Consider the following 22,650-nt stretch of genomic DNA (forward strand, 5'->3'; position numbering starts at 1 on the left):
TTCCCGAAGTGGTGCTTTTGGTGGTCTTTATAATCCGGGGCGAGAGAGAAGTCAGGGTGAGGGTCAGAGGGGAGGGAGCAGGGTTATAAATCAGAGCAAACGCACATCCCAGCACACACAGCACTGGAGAACATGACACTAAGAAAATCACTTCATATCAATCACTGGGTAATTGAATCAAACACAGGTTGTCGTGACCATGCATGTTCTTCAACCCTTTTCTATTCATCCAATACAGAATCCACTGCTTTACCGAATCAACGTCTTAAGATGATCAAATGATCACTCTGTCTGTTTCCTTGAATGAGAGACGGATTGATGATCACAATACCTGCTGTGGAGTTAGTAGATGCAGTGCTCCCAGAAGTGCTTTCCGAAGAAGTACCTTCAAAGGGAAAAAACAACACGTTTTTATTAGTATAGTTTTTGTTTTCCCATTTAGCAACAGCAGTCGGACAAAGATATTGCCATGCATTCACTTAGAGAAATGCAGCACTGTAGTGGTGCATGAGACATCGCCTTTCAAAGTTAGTCCAGCGATACAAGAGGAATCACAAAGCCACCCAGACAGGCAGCCTGTGTTACTGTGCAGGGAAATACCTTGTCGCTCCGTCGACTCTGTGCTTGTGCTGCTCGCTCTGGACGTTGTTGCCATGGTACCTATCGGGTAAAGAACCCACAGCGTTATTAACAGTGAAGAGCGTGTTCTGAAATGTTAAAGCCTCGTCTGAGCCTGGCTCCAGTTAGCATGCTGCTTGACGTTTCTTGTCTCTCCTTCAAGCACGCTTACCGTTGGATGAAAACCCGGTCTCAGGTGCTGCAGTGGCTGTCGTCTCCTCAGCGCCGAACGCTTTCCTTGCTGATGGAAACAGATCCAGTGCTTTAATCAAACTGATGACACTTACAATGTGTTAGGAATGGTGAAGCCACGCCAAGCCAATCACAAATGCCATATAACTGTTTTTATTGGAAGAAACTCTGGGAACACTTTACATGAAGTGTCTCTAATTGCTCTGTATTTACATGGTAGATACTTAATAGATGCATGTGTGCTTACACATAATTACAATGTTATTATGCAGAGTTACAATGTACCTAATCTGTAAAAAAAAAATAATAATAATAATTGTATGATACAACCCTAATCTTAACCCCCTAACCCTTTTCAATTGTGTAAAAGTATACACTTCTACACTTCCATATGTCGTGCAAAAAGATTTACACATTAAGTAAATCGTAACTATGCATACTAACAGTGTAATGATATGTGGGTACACCTGTATTTACTATGCAACTACTATATAAGTACACAGTAGAGACACTTAATGTAAAGTGTTATCAGAATTCCTAAATGAAACGAATGCAGACTGCTGTGTATTAGCAGGCATGACAGGAATGAAGGGAGTTACCGTTCGTTTCATTCCTGGCATCCCACCAAGCAGCAGAGGAAGCCTGGCTGGTGGATTCTGGGACGGTGGTGGATTCTGGGACGGTGGTGGATTCTGGGACCGTGGTGGATTCTGGGACGGTGGTGGATTCTGGGACGGTGGTGGATTCTGGGACCGTCGTGGATTCTGGGACCGTCGTGGATTCTGGGACCGTCGTGGATTCTGGGACCGTCGTGGATTCTGGGACCGTCGTGGATTCTGCCAAGAAAAGCAACATCTGGTTGGACGGTAGCAAAGTGGAGTTCTCATCGGTGCAGCCTGAGAACAAACAACCCCAACCCAAATCAGACCCAAATCAGCCTTACAGACTCACCCCACAAGTCCTCTGGATGCGGACGTCTTTTGTTCCACAGATTTTGTTCCCTGTCTGACTCAAGTCTGTCTTTACAGGTATTTTTAGCCCTGGAACACACAGCCACTTTGTGTCTTGGAACTTGGTTTCAGGAGACTAGGTTTCTGACCACTGCATGGCACACCAGGAGGACTTGGGGTTTGATACAGCAAAGGTGTCCTGGAACCAGGTTTCAAGCTGCTGCTCCTGAAAATGTGTCTTTGTGTCTCCAGGGCTTTAGACTATAAGTGCAATTCCATATTATAAAGCACGGTTCTCCCACCAAGACCATTAATCAAAGGATAAAAACCCTTAAAGGAAAACAAAACAGCAGGGTCAGCTTACCGCCAAATGAGACCAGCAGCACGACTGGGATCAGGAACAAAACCACATGCAACTGTGAAGAGATGAACAGATTCCAGTGTTAACAAGGACATGGGAAATGCTCCCTCATTAACACTCTGCTTTACTGAAACAGGAACCTGGAGCGATCTGCTCATCTAACCACAGCCTTTCCCACAAAAACACATCTACATAGAAACCACCTGCTCAGGATTTCCGTTTCAACTGCAGCTTTTAACGTCGTTCTTTTCTTGAGGTGACCGGATTAGCTGGAATTGCTTCATGAGGATCTTGCTTCATGAGGATCTAGGGTGGGGAGGCGTTATTTTGTAGCTTGACGTCAGTTTTTTCGGTGAAGGAAATTAAAAAACAATACATTTCCTGCCGGCCTTTACCAAGAATTTAGAAAAATCTAAAAATAAAATTAACGCCCGATTAGTTTTAAAAAGAAAACTAAATGTACAAGAGCTTTCACGAGCTCTGTGGTCGGGGAGCTGGATGCTCAAGAGCTAGCAGAGGCAGGAGACAGGAGATGGCAGTTTGCAAAAAGCGCACTTTTATTTTCCAGAACAAAAAGGTTGAAACAAACTAAATAAAAATGAAAATCAGAAACCAGGCCCAGTGAAGGCAGGACAGAGCACACAGCCTTTCTCTAAACTAACACAGCACGGGGTTCCTCTTCTACACCATGTCGTTTGGAGCAAAAATTAGGACCTGGCTACATTCGGTTCATGGATTTAGCAGGGATGGGAAAGTCCACTTCTTTAGCTCCGTACACCCTTAATTAAAACACGATACAAGCACCTCTGTTTAACTCGGTTGGATCCTCTGCCATGTGGCTTTCCCCATTTGGATTACAAACCTTCCAGCATGCCAGGAAGGTACAGCCCTGTCTATCTTGTGCTTCTGTTCTGAGAGTGGATCACAGCAACCCAGCCAGTAGGAAAATTAGACCCTTACCTTCCTGTGCGTCCTTAAGAAAGCCATCCGTGCGTCTACCTTGACTCTGCGGAGCTCTGTCTCCAACCTCCAGTGCTGTGAACTAACTGTCAGCCCCCTCCTTGTGAGTAACTTCCTGACTAGGCTGTTACTCATCCTACATCTCTCTCTCTCTCGCTCTCTCTCTCGCTCTCTCTCTCTCTCGCTCGCTCTCTCTCTCTGCCAGGCGGAGGAAGTTACAGGAACAATTATTTACTTTCTTGGCACCCACAGAGACAAGGTTTCCATCATTATTTTGTTGAGTGAAGACATCAAACAGTCTACTTCAGAACTGTTTTGTGCAAATAGATTTTAGTAGAAGAATGTAATAGTGCATACTGTACATCTCCAAATGACTCCACAACCAGACTAAACCATTTCTGTTGACCACCCCGAGATAGTCTGACTGCAAGACATATGTTAACACTCTGGGATTATCATGCAAAGCCAGTGGGGTTTTCTGTAAGATGAGTGTGCGTGCAGATGCGTTTGAAAACACAGGTACCAAAAAAACAAACAGAGGAAGTGATAAAACTGTGTTAACCGCATGCAAGCTGCTGCGGAAATCCCCAACTTCAACAACCAATGGTCTGTACTGCATCAAGGGCAGCTGCTGTGGTACGAGAACATGCGGTGATCTGTGAATGAGAGGAGTCCATTCAGCCCGCCAGCGCGCGTGTCTTCTATAAAACACTAGTCATTTTTTTTTTAAACTTTTATTTTTGGAAAATCTACCCTGTTAAGATCAGAATGTACGAGTATACATGGCATTATTCCAAATCTTTTTTTTTTTGATTGTTGAAAATAAATACACAGAAAACTTAAGAAAAATGCACTTTTGGATTTTAGAAAAAGAAGGAAACAGCATCGATCAGTTAATAGAAAAGTGAACAATAAATGTTTTCAAGCTTAAAAGCAAAACTCACATTCACTTCAAAATGATGCATGGTGCATTTTCTTTGATTGTCATTTTTTACATAGCACACCTTGCTATTACAGGAATGATCAATCATGTTCTACTCCCCACTAACAGCTAATGTTTTAAGCATGCTGAAACACTGACTCCTTTTCACAAAAGTGCATTGAAACAGATTTTAAGCGTGTGTGCGTTTAAGTTCAACAATACATAAAAGCAGACTTTCCATTTCTCTCTGCATGTTCTCAAGCCAGTGGAGTAAAGCTGCTCCCTCACTGGAATTCTTGCATCGTGTCATTTCCACAGGCTAACTAGCCCCTGCTCTCCAATTCAAAGGCCCTCACACCAGCTCTCCTCTCATCTCAGAGGGCGTCTCATAGTCTCTCCAGGAGGGTGTGTACTCAGCCACGCTGTCGTAGACTCTCATTGGATCCTCGTATTCCGATTGGCCCCGCCCTCTTCTCTGATAGGCTCCCTGCTATAATGGAGTGGGGGGAAGGAGGTGAAGCATTGTTTTTCATGTTAGTATTAATGAGAAGTACCGTCTGCTGCTCTACTGGGAACTTTTTTTGTTGTTTTTTTTACACAAGTGTTTAATGTAGATATCATTTGCCTAGAACGAACCTATTTCCCAAGGTGTGTGGCTACATTTCGAAGGATAATGTTGGGGGATGCATGGGAAAGCAGCTCACTGGCTTCTATTCCCTGTGAGTTGTGGTGAAGTTAACCCGTCTCCTCAGTACATGAATCAGTCTCGTGTTGTTCTAAAACTCATTTATATAAATGCATCTGCAGAATGTGAAGCAATGGATCTTCTTAGTATGCATCCATGTATTCATGCAAGAAAAAGCCATTAAAAAATACTCCTGAATATACAGAAATGTGCAAAATAATCTCAAACCATGCAGGTGCCACTATATCCCCTTCAGTCACACATTTTAAAACAGTTTGTGTGAACTCTATGGAGTTGGAGAAGTTGCCTTGCTTTAAAATAGACAGGAATCTTAATGAGATGCAGTTGTACACAGTGCGAGTGAAGGGGGTGCATCTCACAATGCGACTCACAGTTCCTGCACCTTCACAATCTCCCTCTCACAAGGTATACATGGATAATAAAGTCAGCATGCACGTGGGGTTCACACTCACAGTGGGGTCTGAACCTTGCCGTGGGTCCAGCAGCGCTCGTCCTTGCCTGTCCAGCACGCTGTGGTAGTACCCCGAGGAAGGGGGAGGGGGGTACGGTCTCCCCACCTCCTCATACAGGCTGGCATCTCTCACCTGCTCATACTCATGAGCATCCCGCCTCTGATCCCAATGCCCTGTGAACCACATACAGGACTTACAGATAAACCACGCCAGCCTTCAGCCCTCTGCTGTTCACTTTCGTATAATTTTCTGTTTCATTTATTGCATTACAGAGACTTTATAAAACACCTATGTGGCCCAATAATAGAACCATGTCTAAACATTACTCCTCCTCTCCACCTCCACCTCCCTGCAACACTCTGCCCCCTAGTGGATTTAAGAAATACCACATTTGCTCTTGGATGTGCCTATAATCTTGAAAGTGGTGTACTTCGAGTTTAGACATGATTTTTGAGAGCTCTATTGAGTGTCAGAGGGGTGATTTTTTAACTCGCCTGCAAAGCTGCTCGTCCCCTCGCTCAGACACTCTGGTGCCTCCTGGTGGGGGTAGAGGGAAGGGCGGAAGTCGCTCGCGGGGTAGTAATAGTGACCGCGCTCTGAGGCACTGTCCTATAGAGAAGGGAGGAACGGGTGGGGAAGTGTGAGGGACACGTTTAAAAAATCAAGAGGGAAATAGAAAGAAACATGAATTAGATAGGGAAGAACTTTTTTTTCATGCACAGAGAGAGAGACAGAGAGAGAGACACCCCCGCTTCTTCACTGCAGCCCCTCCCAGCAGTGCCCAGTGCCCAGTGCCCAGTGCCCAGTCAGTTCCCATTGGGAGCCTCCCAGACCCTCACCCCTTCATAGCTCTCGTACACACTGGAGCTGAGCTCAGAGCAGCTGTCGATGAGCAGAGTCTGTCTGGCTGCCTTGTTGAGGAGTTCCCCTCCTCCATACTCATTGGGCTTCGTCAAACTGGACCTGCGGAAGTCAGTGAGAGGACTCAACACAACATGAACACCACCCCTGTAGATGTGTAGCTCACACTGTGGTGCCAATGAGACGCCCTTCAAGTGACAGAAGCAATAGCCCTCACGTCCCTAACAAGCATGCCTATAAAGTACAGTAAGGCATTGTGAAAGCATGGTAAAGACCAGGGTAAACTCTTATAAAGGAGGGGGGTAGTAATATTAAGGATAAGTCAATTATATATCAATCTAAGAGACTGCTAAAGCAACTGAAAACGCTTTGAAGGCAGGTGTTCTGAATTTTTTGTCCAGTCCCTGCATGATACTTGTGTGTGTGTCCATTACTCACCCTTCTCCTTCTCCTTTCTTCCCTTCTGAACCTGCTGGGAATGAAATTTGACCTTGAGGTTAGAATGGTGCCGACCAAGGCTTTCAATGCCATTCTATCCCGCTGTCAGAATCAGGCTGCCTCTCGTCCCACACTGCCCCCTACCTGCGTCACTGTGGTGAGTCCTCCACTTCTTGACAAGGCAGGCCACGAGGGCGGAGTTAAGAATCAGCAGGACTCCGCCAACCACCGCCAACACCACAATGAGATAGAGTGGCAGCACAGGGCCCTCTGGGAAACAGGAGGAACAGACAATGAGTGACCAGCGCTCTGAACTACAAGAAACAAACATTTCAGCTTTACCTTCTTCAGGGTTACTGAGGTGAAACTAGAAGAAGCCCAGTCTAACAGACACACATTTTGGCTAGTCCCTTTATCATTGTTGTTGAGGTAAGACTAGAAGAACCTTTCTACTCAATAACATTGATGAAGACACGAGTCAAAGCGTTTGTCTGCATGATTCAGTTTTCTTCCAGATTTTACCTCAATAGCACTAGAGGCAGTAACTTAAGTTATATGTAAATCAACTTTTTTTTTCAGAATTCTTTGACTTTCCACTACTACTGTAGTTGCAATACTGAGATCCAAAACGAGAAGATGCTCTAGATATCAGTTGCAGTGCACGTGTCTCACCTGTAGGGGACGTCTCCGCTGTCTCAGGCGGGCTTGGTATCTTGTCGTCCTTTTCTGGTTTCTCTGTGGGAAAGGAAGGTACAGAAAAAAAAACAAGACAAGCCAAAAAAAAAGGGCGTCAAAAAACACCTGCCATTCAGGGGACTCTTTCAAGGCTGGCGATTAGGTTGAATTGTGAAAATATCGACACCCATCCCTGTTTCCAGTTTCACGTTTGACTGAACGGTTTTGCTGTGAATGATATTTCTCCATCATTGTCAGTCCAGCCCAAGTGGTTTCAGTTCCCGCCCGCTCACCTCTAGTGGTGACTGTCAGCACTGCATTGCCGTCAGCGTAGTCGCTCTCCCCAAGCAGGTTGAGCGCGTTGACGGAGAAGTTGTAGGGAGTCTCTGCGTTGAGGCCGGTGATCGTGAATGTGGTGGCTTGGGGGGGGAACACATCCACGTACATGAAGCTGGCAGCTTCCTCCCAGTGATACCTGCAGCAAAGACGATGGAGATTAACCAGAGAACTACGCCCACCCAACCCACTAGGCTTTCAGGCTGCATACAGCAAAGTGTATTACTAATGGTAAAGGAGTGCTGACCGAGATCAAGACTGTAGCATTGGTAGCATTATCACTGGTCCCCTTTTCCTTGTCTTGAATTTTTTTTCTCATAATTTCTTGATTACCTAACCCTGCACAGTGAGTAACTCCGGACATAGTTACCTGACCCTGAATTTTTGCTCCAGACCCCCGTCAAAGCCCGCCGTCCACTGCAAGGTGACGGAGTTGTGGGTCACGCTGGCAACCTGTAACCCCGTGGGTGGGTCCGGCCGACCTAGAAACAAACGAGAGAAATCTTCGGCTATCACTGCTTCCTTCCATCGCAATGTAACCCTGTCTAACAACCTGGATCGCTCATAGCTTACCATGTCAGAATGCTGTGCTGTCAATGATCCCACACACATCTACATTTTGAACATCGGTTGTACAGCGATTAATGTTTCAAGTTTCCGATCACCCTGCCCCTTATAAAACTACTGTTGTATGTTTCCAGTTCTCCCCCATGCTTTTCCTATGGTTACATACCATGCATTTAGAATCGTTCACCTTGGTTTGCCATGTTTATTAATATGCTTTACCATACACTGTCTCGCTTTTCTTTACAATGCTTACCTATGCTTTATACAATCAGACAGTGACTTAAGATTAAGTTAAATATTTGGGTGTAATTGAAGGTCCAGCTCAATATGTAAAATGAGTCACCAGTACAAAGTAACTAAACAAACACACAAACAAAATATATATAACTGTGTGCAATCAATTAATGCTACCACTGAATAAAATGTCTTTGTTGTTTTTTTTTTATATATTTGGGACTTGTTTCTTAAAAGCCACAGTAACTTGTACTCCAGTGCCAGCCCAGTTTAAAGCGAGCTCGACGCAGTGTTAGCATGAGAGCGCGGCGTACTGGTGCTGACGAGCTGGATGTGGAAGACGTCGAGTCCCAGCTTGTTGCGAGCGGTGCAGGTGAAGATGGCGTAGTCCAGGGCAGCACTCGCGTTGATGATGGTCAGAGTGCTGGTGTGGAGAGCACCCTCGTGCACAGTATCCTCCGAGTACCTGAGTGGAGAGGGACACACTCTGCCTTACAGTGCCATTGCAAGGGGAGCCAGGCTGTCGAACATAGAGGGCAACTGATGCATGCAACGATTTTCTTAGAACAAAAGTGGGATTATTTTATGTTTAAACAGCAGACACTGAGTACAGTCTTTGTTTTTGAGATGTATTATTATGTAGTTAGTACATAATTTGCAGGGTGTCTCTGATTATACCACTTTATAATTTGTGCACAGTTTGAGCAGCCGCAATTGATTCACTTCTAAGACTCACCTTGGGTGATTGAGGTCCAGACCCACTCCATTCTTGGCCCAGCTGTATTCCACTTTGGGGATGCCCTCTGCTTTGCAGCTCAAGGTGGCGGTTTTGCTCCCATCTCCAGAGGTGGCCACTTTACTCAGATGCACGCCTTTCTGCAGCTCCGGTTTGACTGCCAGCAACGCAAACACACACACAGTGAGAACTGGGCAGCTTTCTATTGGACTTCACACAATCCCCCCCATGAATAAGACCAGCTAGGTCTAGTTAATAGAGAATCACACAGACCAGGCAATGACGGGGTATTAAACAGGTAGAAAAACTATTATTAGGAAAAGGTAGCTGATATAAGGTCGGGGGGTTCACCCCCCGGTGCCACTACTGTAAATTAAAAAAAGGCGACTCAACAATGTGTTAACTCCCAGTTGTTGTGTGTTTGAGCAGCTTTCCCAGCTGGAGGGGCGAGTGCATGCCAGTTTAAATAGTAAAAGACCTGCTACAGCAAGTGTTTACAAGCGGACTCTTTGAAAAGGACAGATCTGTAACGCTCACAGCGCACAACGAGCCGCACTGCCTGCTTGGCTGGGGGCGCGATGCCGTTGTCCACTGTGCACTCGTAGAGTCCAGCGTCTGAGCGTTTGGTCTCTGTGATGACCAGCTTCCCTGTCGCCCCCTCCGCGACCTGCTGATCAGCTGTCAGCTCCCGCTCCTCCTCGCCCTGCCAGACACACATTAGAAAGGATGCTTGTGTCATGGGAGACAATATTGCCAGTAAGCAGTAACATAGATATTATTATAGTTGTGAGCAGACAGAGAGAGAGAGAGAGAGAGAGAGAGAGAGACATAGAGAGAGAGAGAGAGACAGAGAGAGAGAGAGAGAGAGCGAGAGAGAGAGAGAGAGAGGGAGAGAGAGGTGGATACACAGATATACACAAGTATGTCAAATGTTTCAGCTAGTGCCTTCATCAGTGCTTGTATTAGCTGACGAATTGCTCAACTTTTTTAGGTTTTACAATTGCTTAGAATTACCAACCCCAGAGAGACATTAACACTGTATACAGGATCCAGAAAGAAATGAACTGACAGACAGAAACAAATAGATAGCAAGGACAGGCAGAAAAGACCAATGCTCAGCTGGTTACCCATGCCAGCGCAGTGAACCCCCTCTTACCAGCCAGCCCCACCGGAACATGCCCGGGGTGACAGGATTGGCGTCGGCGGTGCAGACAATCTCCGCAGTGTCCCCGAGATCCACCTCCGTGGGATCCTGCAGGCTCTTTATTGAGGGAGAGTCTGCCAGGATAGAGACACTGTCAGGGTGAGTTTCAGAATGGAAATCGGGCGCCTGTGAGCCTGACCATTACAATGTGATAATATAGTGGGGGGGACTGTTCTGTATTCTCTTTATTAACATTGCTTACATTGACGGAATCTAAAGGAGGCAGCCATCTGTAGTTTGCAAGCTGCTACATTAACCCTGATACAGCTTGTGATATCGCAGCATTCAGCTTATGATAGAACAGCAAACCCCTGGATACGGTTATGCCAGACATGGTTTTGTTTCGATTTCCCAGGCGTCCCTCCAGACCCCCCAGCACTTACACTGCACGTCCAGTTTGATGAGGGTCTCGTTCTCGCCCTCCGTGTTTTTGCAGAGGATCTTGTAATCCCCGGCGTCTGTGCGGGTCAGGTTCCAAATCTCCAGCTCCCCTCCGTCCTTGAGGTGGTGGCGCAGCGCGCCCTCTGTAGCCAGGAGAAGCAAGGTGCTGAATGAGCTAAGACACTAGAACTTCAAACACTCAAACAGAGGTACAACCTACAAGCCAATTTGCTGCAGATTTGCAGGCCGTGTTTCTATCGTGCTTCCAGGGGTGCTTTGTGTTTTGTTTACAACACCCTAATTTAATTTTTTTTTAAATAAATATTCTGTAAAATGAACAGGACTGGAGGACCCCCCTTTCTCTTATTGAGTTTCCGCCCATCCCCAACTGAGTTTTGATTGGTCTACCTTTTATCAGGTTCTCTCCATGATAGGTCCAGGTGTAGCTGATGTTGTCTGGATTGGCCGATACCCTCAGCGGCAGGCGGGCTGCGTCGTGCTCCACAGCTTGGACCACCCGCTGCTGGTCTGGGGAGAACTCGGGGGGGTCTGCAACAGAAAGACACGTCGCTAAAGAAAACTCCACAGACTGAAATGTCTGCTCACTTTTCATTAAGTACTGTGGAATACTCCAAAGTGGCAAGTGATTTAATATGTTAATGTAACATTATTCAGCAGGTTTCATTCGACATGATGAAGCAAAATTAGATCATTCTATAGGATGACGCTGCAAAACCTTTGGCCACAGCTGTACAGTGTTGTCTTTGGAATATCTGATGCTTGTGTGCTTTATTGACACAGACAGATGGGGAGACGGGGAGACAGACTCACAGAGCACGTCGAGCCTGTAGAAGGTGTTCACCCCCTGTGTCAGCACAGCGCTGTATGCCTGGCATGTCACTCGCTTCCCGTTATCAGAGGAGACGGCTTTGATATAGACCCGGCCCATCGTCGACTCGCCTCCATGCTCCGCTTTCTTCTTCCCCAGGTCAAACCCACGCAGCCTGCCAGAGAGAAGGGACAGTGAGAGCAGAGGGTGGTGGGGTAGAGGGGTGTGGAAAGCAGGGAAGGTTGGAGTTAAATCAGGGAGGGACAGAAAGTAGGGTGGAGGAGAGGGAGAAGGGACAGAAAGAGAGAAAGTGAGAGTAGGTGATGGAGGGGGTTAGCGGGAGAAGAGAGGGGTGAGAGACAGCAAGGACTATAGAGGGATATGCGAAAGGGCATTGGCTCACCTTTCCCCATTCTTGAACCAGGAGATATTGGCCACTGGGTTGCTGCTCCCTGTAGTGCAGGTCAGTGTGAGAGACTGGCCTCTCTTGACTTGCTTTGCTGAAGCAGAGATCTTCACGTTCATCGGCGGGACTGAAGAGACGGGGAGGAGAAAGTGTCATTCAGGGGAGTTCCTTGTTATTGTACCATCTGACTTTCACATCAGTTATAAAATATTAAAAACAGCGAATTACTGACAGTTTCCCATACAGCATTGCACGTGTACAATTTACTATCGACGAACGAGACAAATTTTTTGATTAGCGGATCTTGAAATAGCGAGGGAGGTTGATGTCAGCGATTACTCACACTGCACGTGGAGTTTGGTGGTGGCGGTGAGGGGCGGAGCTTTCGCCTCATTGGTTGCGTTGCATCTGTAGGTCGCCAGGTTATCATCGGGCTGTGTTGTGATAATCAGCTGTCGGGACGCCATCATCCCCGAAACGATCGCAGACGGGACGTACCTGACGGACTTGTTGTCCTGAACAAACACACAGCAGCTGTTTATTATGAATGTACTGAAGCAGGGAGTGTCTGTAGAAACCTCACTGTGCAGATGTTCCGCGACACACCTATATTTACACCAACAAATGCAGGTGAGGGGCTGACCTTGTACCAGGTGAGGCTGCCCGTTGGGTTCCCTCCACTGGAGAAGCAGGTGAGTTTGACCTCGGTCCCTGCCTTGAACTGCTTCCCCTCCGGAGGGCTTTCGATCCAAATCTTCTGAGGGGGGTCTGAGAGAGAGGAGAAAGAGGAGTGAGTGGCCGTCACTATCATGTGAAGGAAGTCTCTTATTGTTACAGAGAGACGTCATCTTGTGCAGTTTGGACGAGAGATTCTGTCGACTCAAACTGTGCGATATGATTCCTGTTATAACAGATGCCCCAGGCACGATTTATCATGAACTTATTATAAATCAGGGGAACCACTGTTAAAACATACATAGCTATTACACACATAGCTATTGAAAAATACTAAAAGAAGCCTGGATTAATGTCCGATGACAAACTTCCAGGTCTATAGCACACCTTTCATTATGAAGGACCCCTCAGGCAGGTCACAATAAAACTGTAAATGGAAAATGAATAACTCAATAAGTAAAGCCAAGTTATGTGGCAATGTGTGGAGGCCCTCTCCAGCACAGTCACACAGTGTGGAGCCCCTCTCCAGCACAGTCACACAGTGTGGAGCCCCTCTCCAGCACAGTCACACAGAGTGAAGCCCCTCTCCAGCACAGTCACGCAGTGTGGAGCCCCTCTCCAGCACAGTCACACAGTGTGGAGCCCCTCTCCAGCACAGTCACACAATGTGGAGCCCCTCTCCAGCACAGTCACACAGTGTGGAGCCCCTCTCCAGCACAGTCACACAGTGTGGAGCCCCTCTCCAGCACAGTCACACAGTGTGGAGGCCCTCTCCAGCACAGTCACACAGTGTGGAGCCCCTCTCCAGCACAGTCACACAGTGTGGAGCCCCTCTCCAGCACAGTCACACAATGTGGAGCCCCTCTCCAGCACAGTCACACAGTGTGGAGCCCCTCTCCAGCACAGTCACACAGTGTGGAGCCCCTCTCCAGCACAGTCCCACAATGTGGAGCCCCTCTCCAGCACAGTCACACAGTGTGGAGCCCCTCTCCAGCACAGTCACACAATGTGGAGCCCCTCTCCAGCACAGTCACACAGTGTGGAGCCCCTCTCCAGCACACTCACAGAGCACGCGGAGCAGGACGCTCTCGCTCTTGGTGAAGCGGATAGCCTCATTGAAAGCCTCGCACGTCAGCTGCAGCCCATTCTCCTCTCGGGACACCGTGTGGGTCAGGTTGGACATGGTCACTCTCCCACCATTGGACGCCTGGACACAGTAAACCACAGAGACACTTCGTTAACACAGAGACACTTCGTTAACAAAAGTGCCCCTCAGAAGGGGATCCCCACTTTGACCCTGAGGGAGTCCCCATTGGAGTGCCTTGTGTCCAGCTGAAGGGAGCAGCAGGGGGAGGCAGTGCTCACCTCAGTGATGGTCACCTCGGTGGTGGTGAGTTCTCTGAAGCCCAGCCACCAGCGGATCTGCACCGGCGGGTTACTGGCGGCCGTGAAGCAGGAGAGGGAGAGCTGCTTCTTCTCAGCAATGCTGGAGGAGCCCAGGATCTTCACCTCCGAGGGCAGGACTGAAAGAGACCGCAGAGATTGATTGATTGGTTGATTGATTGATTTGCAGTGAAAGGGTCATCCTGTTCAAAGGTATCAACAGCATATATTTGCTGCTGTACAAATGACATTGTGCAGAAAGGTTCAAGCATGGTTTACGTCAATCCCTTGCAATTATATATATATATATATATATATATATATATATATATATATATATATATATATATATATATATATATATAGAATATACCATTCCATTGAACCCTCAGACCACTCTAGCTGCCCTTGTGCTCCCCTTGTAGTGCAGAACCACTGCATTGCCCTGCTACTGCAGATGGTTTGGGAAGCGGGACTCACAGACTACTCGCAGAGTGATGGTGTGTTGGAGGGGGACAGGAGTGACTTGGTTGACCGCCTCGCAGGTCAGTCTGGCCATGTTGTCTTCAGGTTGGATGTGCAGAGACAGCGGGCTGCGGGCGGTGTTGGTCAAGGAGACGGTGTCCCAGCTAGTGGAGATGACCTCGTCGTTCTGGAGAAAGAGAAACATGTGTAGAGCATAGGTAGTATTCTGTGAGAATACATCATAATTCCAAATCCAACACCAACGCAAACCCAAACCAACCCTAACCCCAAGCTCCAGTTTATTTACATTATTAACACGTATCTAACTATTTAATAGCTTAACTGGCTGGCAGCTGGTTGACCAACAGCCTTCTGTTCACTAGGTCCCCCTCAAATGTATAGACTTGATTTTACACCCTGTATCTGTGCCTCTCACCTTTGACCACTGCAGCGTGGCGAGTGGGTTTCCCCCGATGGACTTGCACTCTAGACTTAGGGTCTCCCCTGCCTTCACCTCGGGGCGATCGTACCCCTCAATCCGGGGGGGCTGAGGGGGGACTGGGGTAGAGGCAAGAGCAACGGCACACCGTTACTTCTGAGCTTCTGTGTTTATTATTTAACTCCCTATGGAGTGTCCTAGCTGGTAGCTTCTCCTGGTGGATCAATCAGGCAGGGCAGTGGTACATGCTGAAGGGCAGTCAGTTCATTTTTACAGGATATCCATATTATGGTTTACTGATTGCTGCAACAACTGGCCCTTTAAAAGATTTCAAATAACTCTAATGTTTTTTTTAGTGTTTAAAACGCAAAGTAAGAAGAGGACTCCTGTATATATTGTTTAGTCCAAAAACATTTTCACCAGAAGAACACCTATCCACTTTAAAAATAGATCATATAATGTTAGGGTAATCATGGCAAGAAATAATAATAATAATAATAATAATAATAATAATAATAATAATAATAATAATAATAATGGTAACAATAATAATAATAATAATGGTAACAATAATAATAATAATAATAATAATAATAATAATAATAATAATAATAATAATAATAATAATAACAGATTCTACTCACACAACACTCTCATTGTAAAGCCAGTCTCCACAGGCTGAGACACGGCCTCATTCATTGCCAGGCACACCATCCGATTCCCATTGTCCCAACTCTGAGGGGTCACCCTGGCCGGGGAGGGAGGAGGAGGGGGGGTGAGTTTGCTTTAAAAGGAGTACAAACCAACCTCCAGGGTTTAATGACAGCGCTATAGGGCCATCTAATAGAAACCTTAACCCAAACCCAAACCCAACTCTAAACCTACTGTAACCCTGACCCCAATGAAAACCCTAATAGAAACCAAACCCAAACCCTAACTCAGACTACACATTTTAAATTAGGGAAGGTGGGAGATCAATCCAAAAATACAGCACCCTTGCCATTCTTTCCTTGACAACACTGAATAACCCAGGGTCAGTATTCCCTGTTCTCTTCATACGAATCGGCTACAGATCCCAGATCCTCACACTGATTTATAAAGGCAGGCATGTCACTGGCTCATTCACCGAATGAGAGTTTCAGCACCATGTTTCAGAGTGCAGGGCTGGACAGCTCCCTCTCTGTTAAAGGGGGCCAGTGCTCACCCTAATGGTTCTGCACGTTGAGAATGCACGAGCGAGTCTTACCACTGGAGTGTTGGATCTGAACACGTCTCTTACCTCACAACCGCTCGTGTGTTCTGAAGTTTCTCCTGTGACCCTGGGAGGACATTTACCTCGACTCCAGACAGCTCATTTGAACCTGTAGATAGACAGCATTCAAATGTGCAACCCATTTTCTATATCATATATGAATTAGGTATGTCAAACCATTCTTCTTGGAGCGACCAGAAATCAAAACGATGACCTTAAGATCGATAATATGGCTTTAACATTACATTTTACCACCAAAGACATTGGAAAAAACTTTGAGTCAAAATGGTTGTCAAAAGAATTAGTGAAGGTTTTACGGAAGATAATCTCACATGACTTGACAGGTCACCAGGTCACCAGGGGGGCTAGGTGTGTGACAGTGGTTGTACAATCAAAGTTCATCTATTCTATAACGGTATCTTTTGTTCATTTGTACTTACTCTTGGTGAATTTGAGCTCAGAGGCTGGCTTGGTGTCTGTCACACTGCAGGAGACGGTGTACTCCACACCTGCCACCCACTCCACTTCAGAAACCCCGCTGTGCTCCTCAATCACAGGCTTGCCTGGAGGGACTGAGGGAAAACAAGACGTCAGTAGAAAACTAGGAAAACTGCCTGTACATTGTAGACAATACAATTCAGAAAACTATCAGTTTTAACCCAAATCTTAACCCTATTTTAACCCGAATCTAACAAGGGATCCGTACAGAACACTCAAACAAAATGCCTGCATCAATCCAGAGGCTGGAAGTTGTTCTGGAATGGGACAATGACTGTAATTAACGTGACAGCTGCCCGGAGGAAAATGTGGGAGCCAGTCCTCCTGCCCCGGCGAGAGGGAGAGGAGGGGAGAGGGGAGGTCTAGTTTATCCACCCCCATCCTCCCCTTCACCAGCTCTGGAGGCGTCAGGAAAACCTGCTCTGTTCCCAGGCCCCCAGGGGGAGCGCCAGGCCTCGTCTCCATGGCAGCGGCAGGCTCAGGGAAGCAGGCCCGTGGAGCCCCATTGAAGTGGCAGCGGGGCGAGAGAGAGGCTAACAATCAGGGCCTGCCAGAGAAAAGTCCTTTTCATCCCTGCATTACACGCTGGGGTCTGCTGGCTGCTTTACAACTGGACACATATGGACTGAATCTCACAGCTCCCAGAGGCACCGCGGGACAAGAGAGACTTGAAATGAAGATGTGAGGGGACTGGACTGGCAAGAGGGAGGGAGAGAGAGGGGGAGAGAGGGAGAGAGGGAAAGGGAGAGAGAGAGAGAGAGATAGGGAGAGAGAGAGCAAGAGAGGGAGAGAGAGGGAGAGAGAGTGAGGGTGGCAGGGAGGGAGGGAGAGAGGGAGAGAGAGAAAGAGAGAGAGAGAGGGGGGGAGAAGGGCCATTTAATTGTAACATTCTGAGACCAGAGAGCGACACACACACACAAATCCTGCTCCACAGACAAAGCCAGTTGTTCAGTGACGCGATGTGAAATGCATCCATAACAGATCATTTGACAACAGTTGACTAAAAAAGACGAATTCAGACTTCAAGTTGAATTCTCTCAGGAGCTGTTATTCTCACAAGCTCCATACCCCCAAAAAATAATTAATAATTACAAATAATTACTTCTCTGGTGAACCTGGCACCAACGATCTTTAGCATGTGGAAACAAAATAAACTTTTAATGAAAACACTTTTCCCTTAAAAACAAAAACAGCCTACAGCCTGAATTATTTTCCACAGGCTTCGTAAAACAAATTCTTGTTTAAATGCTCATCAGGACCCTCCCCTGCTCCCAGCAGTGTTTGGTACACTCACTCAGCACAGTGACCCACACAGTATGGGAGATGATTCCAATGCTGCTCTCGGACTGTCCCACTTGGCACTCGTAGGGGGAGTCATCCTCCAGAGTCACCCGTTCTACCTGCAGGTTGAATTCCCCTGGCATAGTGAGAAAGGTTAGAGGTCAGGAACCCAGTGACTGGCATTGGCTCTAAACTGAAAGGAAACTTGTTTTCCAAGTGGCTGCTCAATCCATGACGCTGGCTCTTCATTATAAAGAGACTTTGGCTGACCTAGCGTAGTCAGCAAACACTGAAGAGCAGCTCCTGAACTGAGGTGACAAAGATTTCGACTGGAAGTGGTTCTCAGTGTCTTAAAACAAGTTTGAATGTATATAATATATGTATATATGAAATACTTCTTCACCTTTCCCCTCGTCTCCAGCCATGCTGTACCGAGGGAACCCTGGCATGCTTCGATTGGGACCCAGCAGCAGTCCATCTTTAACCCACTGGACTGCACCCGTGACCCCCTCCACGTGGCACTGCAGCACCCCCGTGCCCCCTTCCACGAGCGTCACGTTGTCGGGCTGTATCCGGAATGCCTGCTGCCCCCTGGAGGCTGAAGGGTTAAACACAAGTCGAGGTCTGGATCTCTATCACAGCAATACCGTTTCCCTAAACAAACTGATTCCAGTCTGTGTGTGTGTCTATAACATTATATCGGTTGCTATTGTGGGTGATCTGTGTGCAAGCCTTGCTTTTAAAGTAGTCTTGCACGTTCTTGGTTATCCACATGGAGAGTGAATTATTTCATTAGCTAGCCCTACTCCCAATCAGACAGCACCCCACCGCCCTCCCCTATCCGGATCACACCGACTCTCTCACCCCGCTCCCATGCCAGTCACTCTCTCACCCTGTACCCCTCTCCCAGTCAGTTTGGAGCTGTCAGATGTGTATCAGTGTGTTACCTTGAATGCAGCACAGCAGAAGCAGAGCTCTTGTGAGTCTGTGCAGAGCTGATGTCATCTTCATCCCCCAGTCCTCTCTCTTTTTATAGAATGGGCAGCTTCTGTACAGAATCAAGAACATGCAAAAGCACGGAGACAGGGTTGGGGGGTCGATTCCTGGTTTCCAATTCCGATACCGTTTCTAATTCCTTTTTAAAATCAATTCCCAGTTCCCATTCCTTTTAATCAATTCCGACACATTGACGATCACAATTGCAATCAGCTCAGTGTTCTGTTAAAATGGGCTTTCACAGCAGAGGCAACAAACTAAGTCATTGATTGTTAGTTAATTAAATTGGTTTAGAATAAAAAGCAGTTGAACAATCACAACAATTACAATATCTTTGAAGGAATTGGAACTGTTATTGGAATTGGAACTGGAATTGGAACTGGAATTGGAATTGGAACTGGAACTGGGAATTGATTTTAATGCAGAAGTATCTAGTTTAATCACAATCTTTATATTAGACTGAATCCATGACTACAAGGACTTCAGAAAAGTAACATTGACACTTAACCGGGAGTCACTGCAAAGTCAGCAGTCGAATTCCTATAGAAATGCCTTCAGTAAGCACTGCGCCACCCTGCCTGCGAGTTTGACTCAGCTTTTAATTCTGAAGCAGGATTCAACTTTGACCAGACTACAAACTGCCTGCCCATCCGAAATGAAAGCCAAACAGTTTTAAAAACTAACAAAACATTGTCGGGCAGCCCCGAGCTAATTACTTTTCCTTGAACCCTGCATACTTACACACTCCCACACTCGCACACTCCCTCACAGATCTCACAGATCTCACACATTCAAACAGGCTTTTAAATAAAAACAGCTTCTGGGAATGAACTCTGATGTTGTGGCCTGCGTCCTTTCTGCTTCATTATAAAGCAGGCAGTGTTCAAAAACTGTTTTGAAACTTGAGACTATGGAGGTAAACAGCCTCAATATCTGATCTTATAAAATCTCATATTAAAACGCATTTATGGTGAATAAATAAAATCATATATACAGTCGTGTGCACATTTAGTAGAACACCTAAATATCTGTTATTTATATCCTTCATATACCTGCATGAGAATTTCAATTTTTGATCAGTAATCAGGGTTATAGAAACAATCGGCACTTGTGTGAAAGTGTTAGACCACTTTGAGCTTTAATCTGGCATTTTAAAACAGCTTCTAAAAAGTCTCATGCATTTTGCCATTTGTGGCCATGTGTTCCTTTTCTTTTCCTATTTTAAATTAAATTTTTTTGACCATTTTCCGAGTTCGATTTCATATGCACAATAAATCCAAACACAGAAGCAATGAGGTGTATAATTATATTATATATATATATATATATATATATATATATATATATATATATATATATATATATATATATATATATATATGCACAATGGAGTATACACACACAGTATAAAGAAAACTTCACTCTTCGCTTATCAGAACACAAACGATCATGAAGTGACCCGACTTCAAACACATTTTCCCAGCCTCAGAAAGAACGACTACTCAAATTCTGTGATCAGCAGTTCAGATTTACCAGGGGCCTGACTGTTCAGACTCCGGGCTGCTGCCAGTACTGGTCATTTCAACACTATATCTGAACAACTTGTGAACCCCAGGACTGGGTGCAGCAGCAGGGCTAGTGTGAGTTTGTAACCCTGCTCAAACTCCTGGCTCCTGATCATTTCAATATTAATAATAATACAAGACTTCATTGAGGGGAGCTCTGAACCCCATGGCTGGGTGCAGCAGCAGCAGGGCTAGCGTGAGTTTCCATGGTCAATGAAGTCATGAGATCTCAATGACAGAAAGCCTACCTGCAGTTGAGCTGTCTGGGTGACGATGGGAGCTGCAGTCCTGGCTGTCTTCTGCTCACAGCTCCCAGCGCTGGTATGGAGAGCTCAGGGTCTTGTGAAGGACTGGGAGCTCCCAGCGCTGGTATGAAGACAACTCCCCCGGAGAGAGACTTACTGACTCCCCTCTCTGGAGGGTCACCTCACACTCAGTGCATTAACTTTACGAAGGACATCTGTTGCTGTTTTACCGCAAACTAATACTCAAGCTACAGCTCTGGCCAAAGGTTTTGCATCACAACTAATTGTGCTTCATAAAGTGGAATGAAACCTGCTGAATAATGTTATGTTAACATATTGAATTACATGATACCGCTTTGTAGTTTTCCATAAAATCCTTTTGCACGATATGACCCTTTTCTGACACTATTGTGTTCTTCCATATATCATGCAAAAATATTGACACATTAAGTACATTGTAGCTATGCATAATACCACTGTAATGATGTGTAAGCACACAAGCATTTACTAAGTAACTGCTATGTAAATACACAGAGACACTTAATGTACAGTTACCAAAAGAAAAAATGCTTTCTTTAAATAAGTCACTAGTTAAATGCCATTTTCATTTTTTGCTTCACCACTAGGGTGCAGTCTCCTCACACAGTGCAACGTGACCGAGGTCTGGCTGTGCCAGCTGGGCTGTGGAAACGAGTAAACAGCACGCGGGTCTGTGAGCTCATACCCTTCAACTGCTGTGGAATTCATTCCACCAGCCCTGCGGAGCACAAACGGTGCATCTGTTTGAACAGACCTGAAGTGGAGCTGAACGGGTGCGTGAGGGTTTTACTGTGACGTCAAACAAACGACGCATACAGAGGCTGGGCGATGTCGGGACACGGCTAACTGTTTCTACTGTGATCTCTGAAGAAGGCCAGTTATTAAATGATCAGTTTGTCAATTTTCATCTTCATGAAGTATTTGTAGTGATTGATGAGGATCTTGTTGGATCCTGATTCTCCTTGGATAGAGAGCTGCTTGCTGTTCTTGAATTCTTTATAATTTCTCTCTCATATATATATATATATATATATATATATATATATATATATATATATATATGGAGCAGGTTAAATGCCTAATGCACCACAACAGCTGAGCTCGCTAAGTGTTAAAAGGTTTAATTATTAAATGAAAACGGCAGCTTGGAGTGAAAAAAACACACACAGTGGCCGAGTGCAGAGCAGCAGAAGGGGTCTGAGAGAGAGAGAGAGAGAGTGATGGTGGAGAGCAGAGATAATGTGCTCTATCAGAATGAGAATTAAATGGAGCCTAGCTGGCAGAGATTACACCTCCCCAGTGAAGAGCCACAGCTGCTGCTGCTCCGCCCTCTTTCCAGGGCAGACTGGCACCCCGTGCCAGCTGGATTCCACTGCATGTACCCCCCTCCCCTCCATGGTTATGCACCTACTATAGTCTACCCTGGTTTGCCTTGTTTTTTTATACGCTTTACCATATCTCTCAGGGTTTTACAGTGTTTCCACAATGCATTATTACACTTTGCTATGGGAAACTTTCAGTTTACCACAACTCTGTAGGTTTTACAATGCTTGCCTATGCTTGTGGGGGACAGAGCAGTGCTTTAGCCATCAAGACCGAGCCAATAGGAAATCCACGTTACCTGGCTGAGGAAAAGCGCTGAAGGCTCATGTATTACAATGAAGGTCTTGGTTGGTCCCCACTGCTATTTCATTTTATCAGGGCGAATGCAGGTGTTTTTTTTTTTGCATTTTGATTCTTGGTTCTACCAGTTGCTTCTGATTGTCTCTGATCTAATCCATCAAAAAGCAGCAACGTTCAGTACTGCAGACACCCCGAGAGACGTGAGGAATTTAAATTAAAAACCAACACGATGGCAGACTCCCCAGCAAAGAGGCCGTACAGTACATTGATTGATAGACAATTATTATTACTTGTTTAGTAAACCAACAGAAGCTGCAGTCCTGTGGTGTATTCCCTAGAGAAAACACGTGATATTGTGGGC

The 22,650-nt window shown here is 46.0% G+C and overlaps 1 protein-coding gene across 4 annotated transcripts; it reads right to left on the reverse strand.

Moving 5' to 3' along the window:
- Positions 1–1,559: 1,559 nt before the first annotated feature.
- Positions 1,560–21,321, reverse strand: LOC117433769 (nephrin). 4 transcript variants are annotated; one of them, XM_059011141.1, is made up of 32 exons: positions 20,631–21,321; positions 18,769–18,869; positions 18,225–18,419; positions 17,835–17,957; positions 16,483–16,614; positions 16,070–16,151; positions 15,435–15,538; positions 14,788–14,909; positions 14,367–14,538; positions 13,869–14,026; positions 13,569–13,710; positions 12,472–12,596; positions 12,172–12,343; positions 11,826–11,955; positions 11,425–11,597; positions 11,002–11,142; positions 10,596–10,736; positions 10,165–10,286; positions 9,546–9,711; positions 9,009–9,165; positions 8,587–8,738; positions 7,842–7,953; positions 7,429–7,610; positions 7,133–7,195; positions 6,605–6,730; positions 6,461–6,494; positions 6,001–6,124; positions 5,656–5,770; positions 5,162–5,334; positions 3,082–4,490; positions 2,125–2,176; positions 1,560–1,646 (listed from the first exon to the last, which is right to left on the reverse strand). In XM_059011141.1, the coding sequence occupies exons 2-30, from the start codon at positions 18,830–18,832 to the stop codon at positions 4,356–4,358; spliced, it is 3,837 nt and encodes a 1,278-aa protein (XP_058867124.1). In that variant the 5' UTR covers positions 18,833–18,869; positions 20,631–21,321; the 3' UTR covers positions 1,560–1,646; positions 2,125–2,176; positions 3,082–4,355. The 4 variants fall into 4 exon arrangements, with proteins under 4 accessions (XP_058867124.1, XP_058867121.1, XP_058867123.1 ...); XM_059011138.1 differs by having other exon boundaries at positions 3,082–4,493; positions 20,631–21,318; XM_059011140.1 differs by having other exon boundaries at positions 3,082–4,493; positions 6,461–6,491; positions 20,631–21,317.
- Between the last annotated feature and the right edge of the window lie 1,329 nt (positions 21,322–22,650).

The sequence above is a fragment of the Acipenser ruthenus genome, chromosome 41 (genome assembly GCF_902713425.1).
Source record: "Acipenser ruthenus chromosome 41, fAciRut3.2 maternal haplotype, whole genome shotgun sequence".
In the NCBI taxonomy this organism is placed as follows: Eukaryota; Metazoa; Chordata; class Actinopteri; order Acipenseriformes; family Acipenseridae; genus Acipenser; species Acipenser ruthenus.

Bases quoted from the DNA above. Each gene is read 5' to 3' on its own strand.
- LOC117433769 (XM_059011138.1), bottom strand. From the start codon at position 18,832: ATGAAGATGACATCAGCTCTGCACAGACTCACAAGAGCTCTGCTTCTG. The intron at 16,152-16,482 runs GTAAGTACAAAT...GTCTATCTACAG, and splicing joins TGAGCTCAAATTCACCAAGA to GTTCAAATGAGCTGTCTGGA. The intron at 14,539-14,787 runs GTGAGAGGCACA...CTCTTTCTCCAG, and splicing joins CCACGCTGCAGTGGTCAAAG to AACGACGAGGTCATCTCCAC.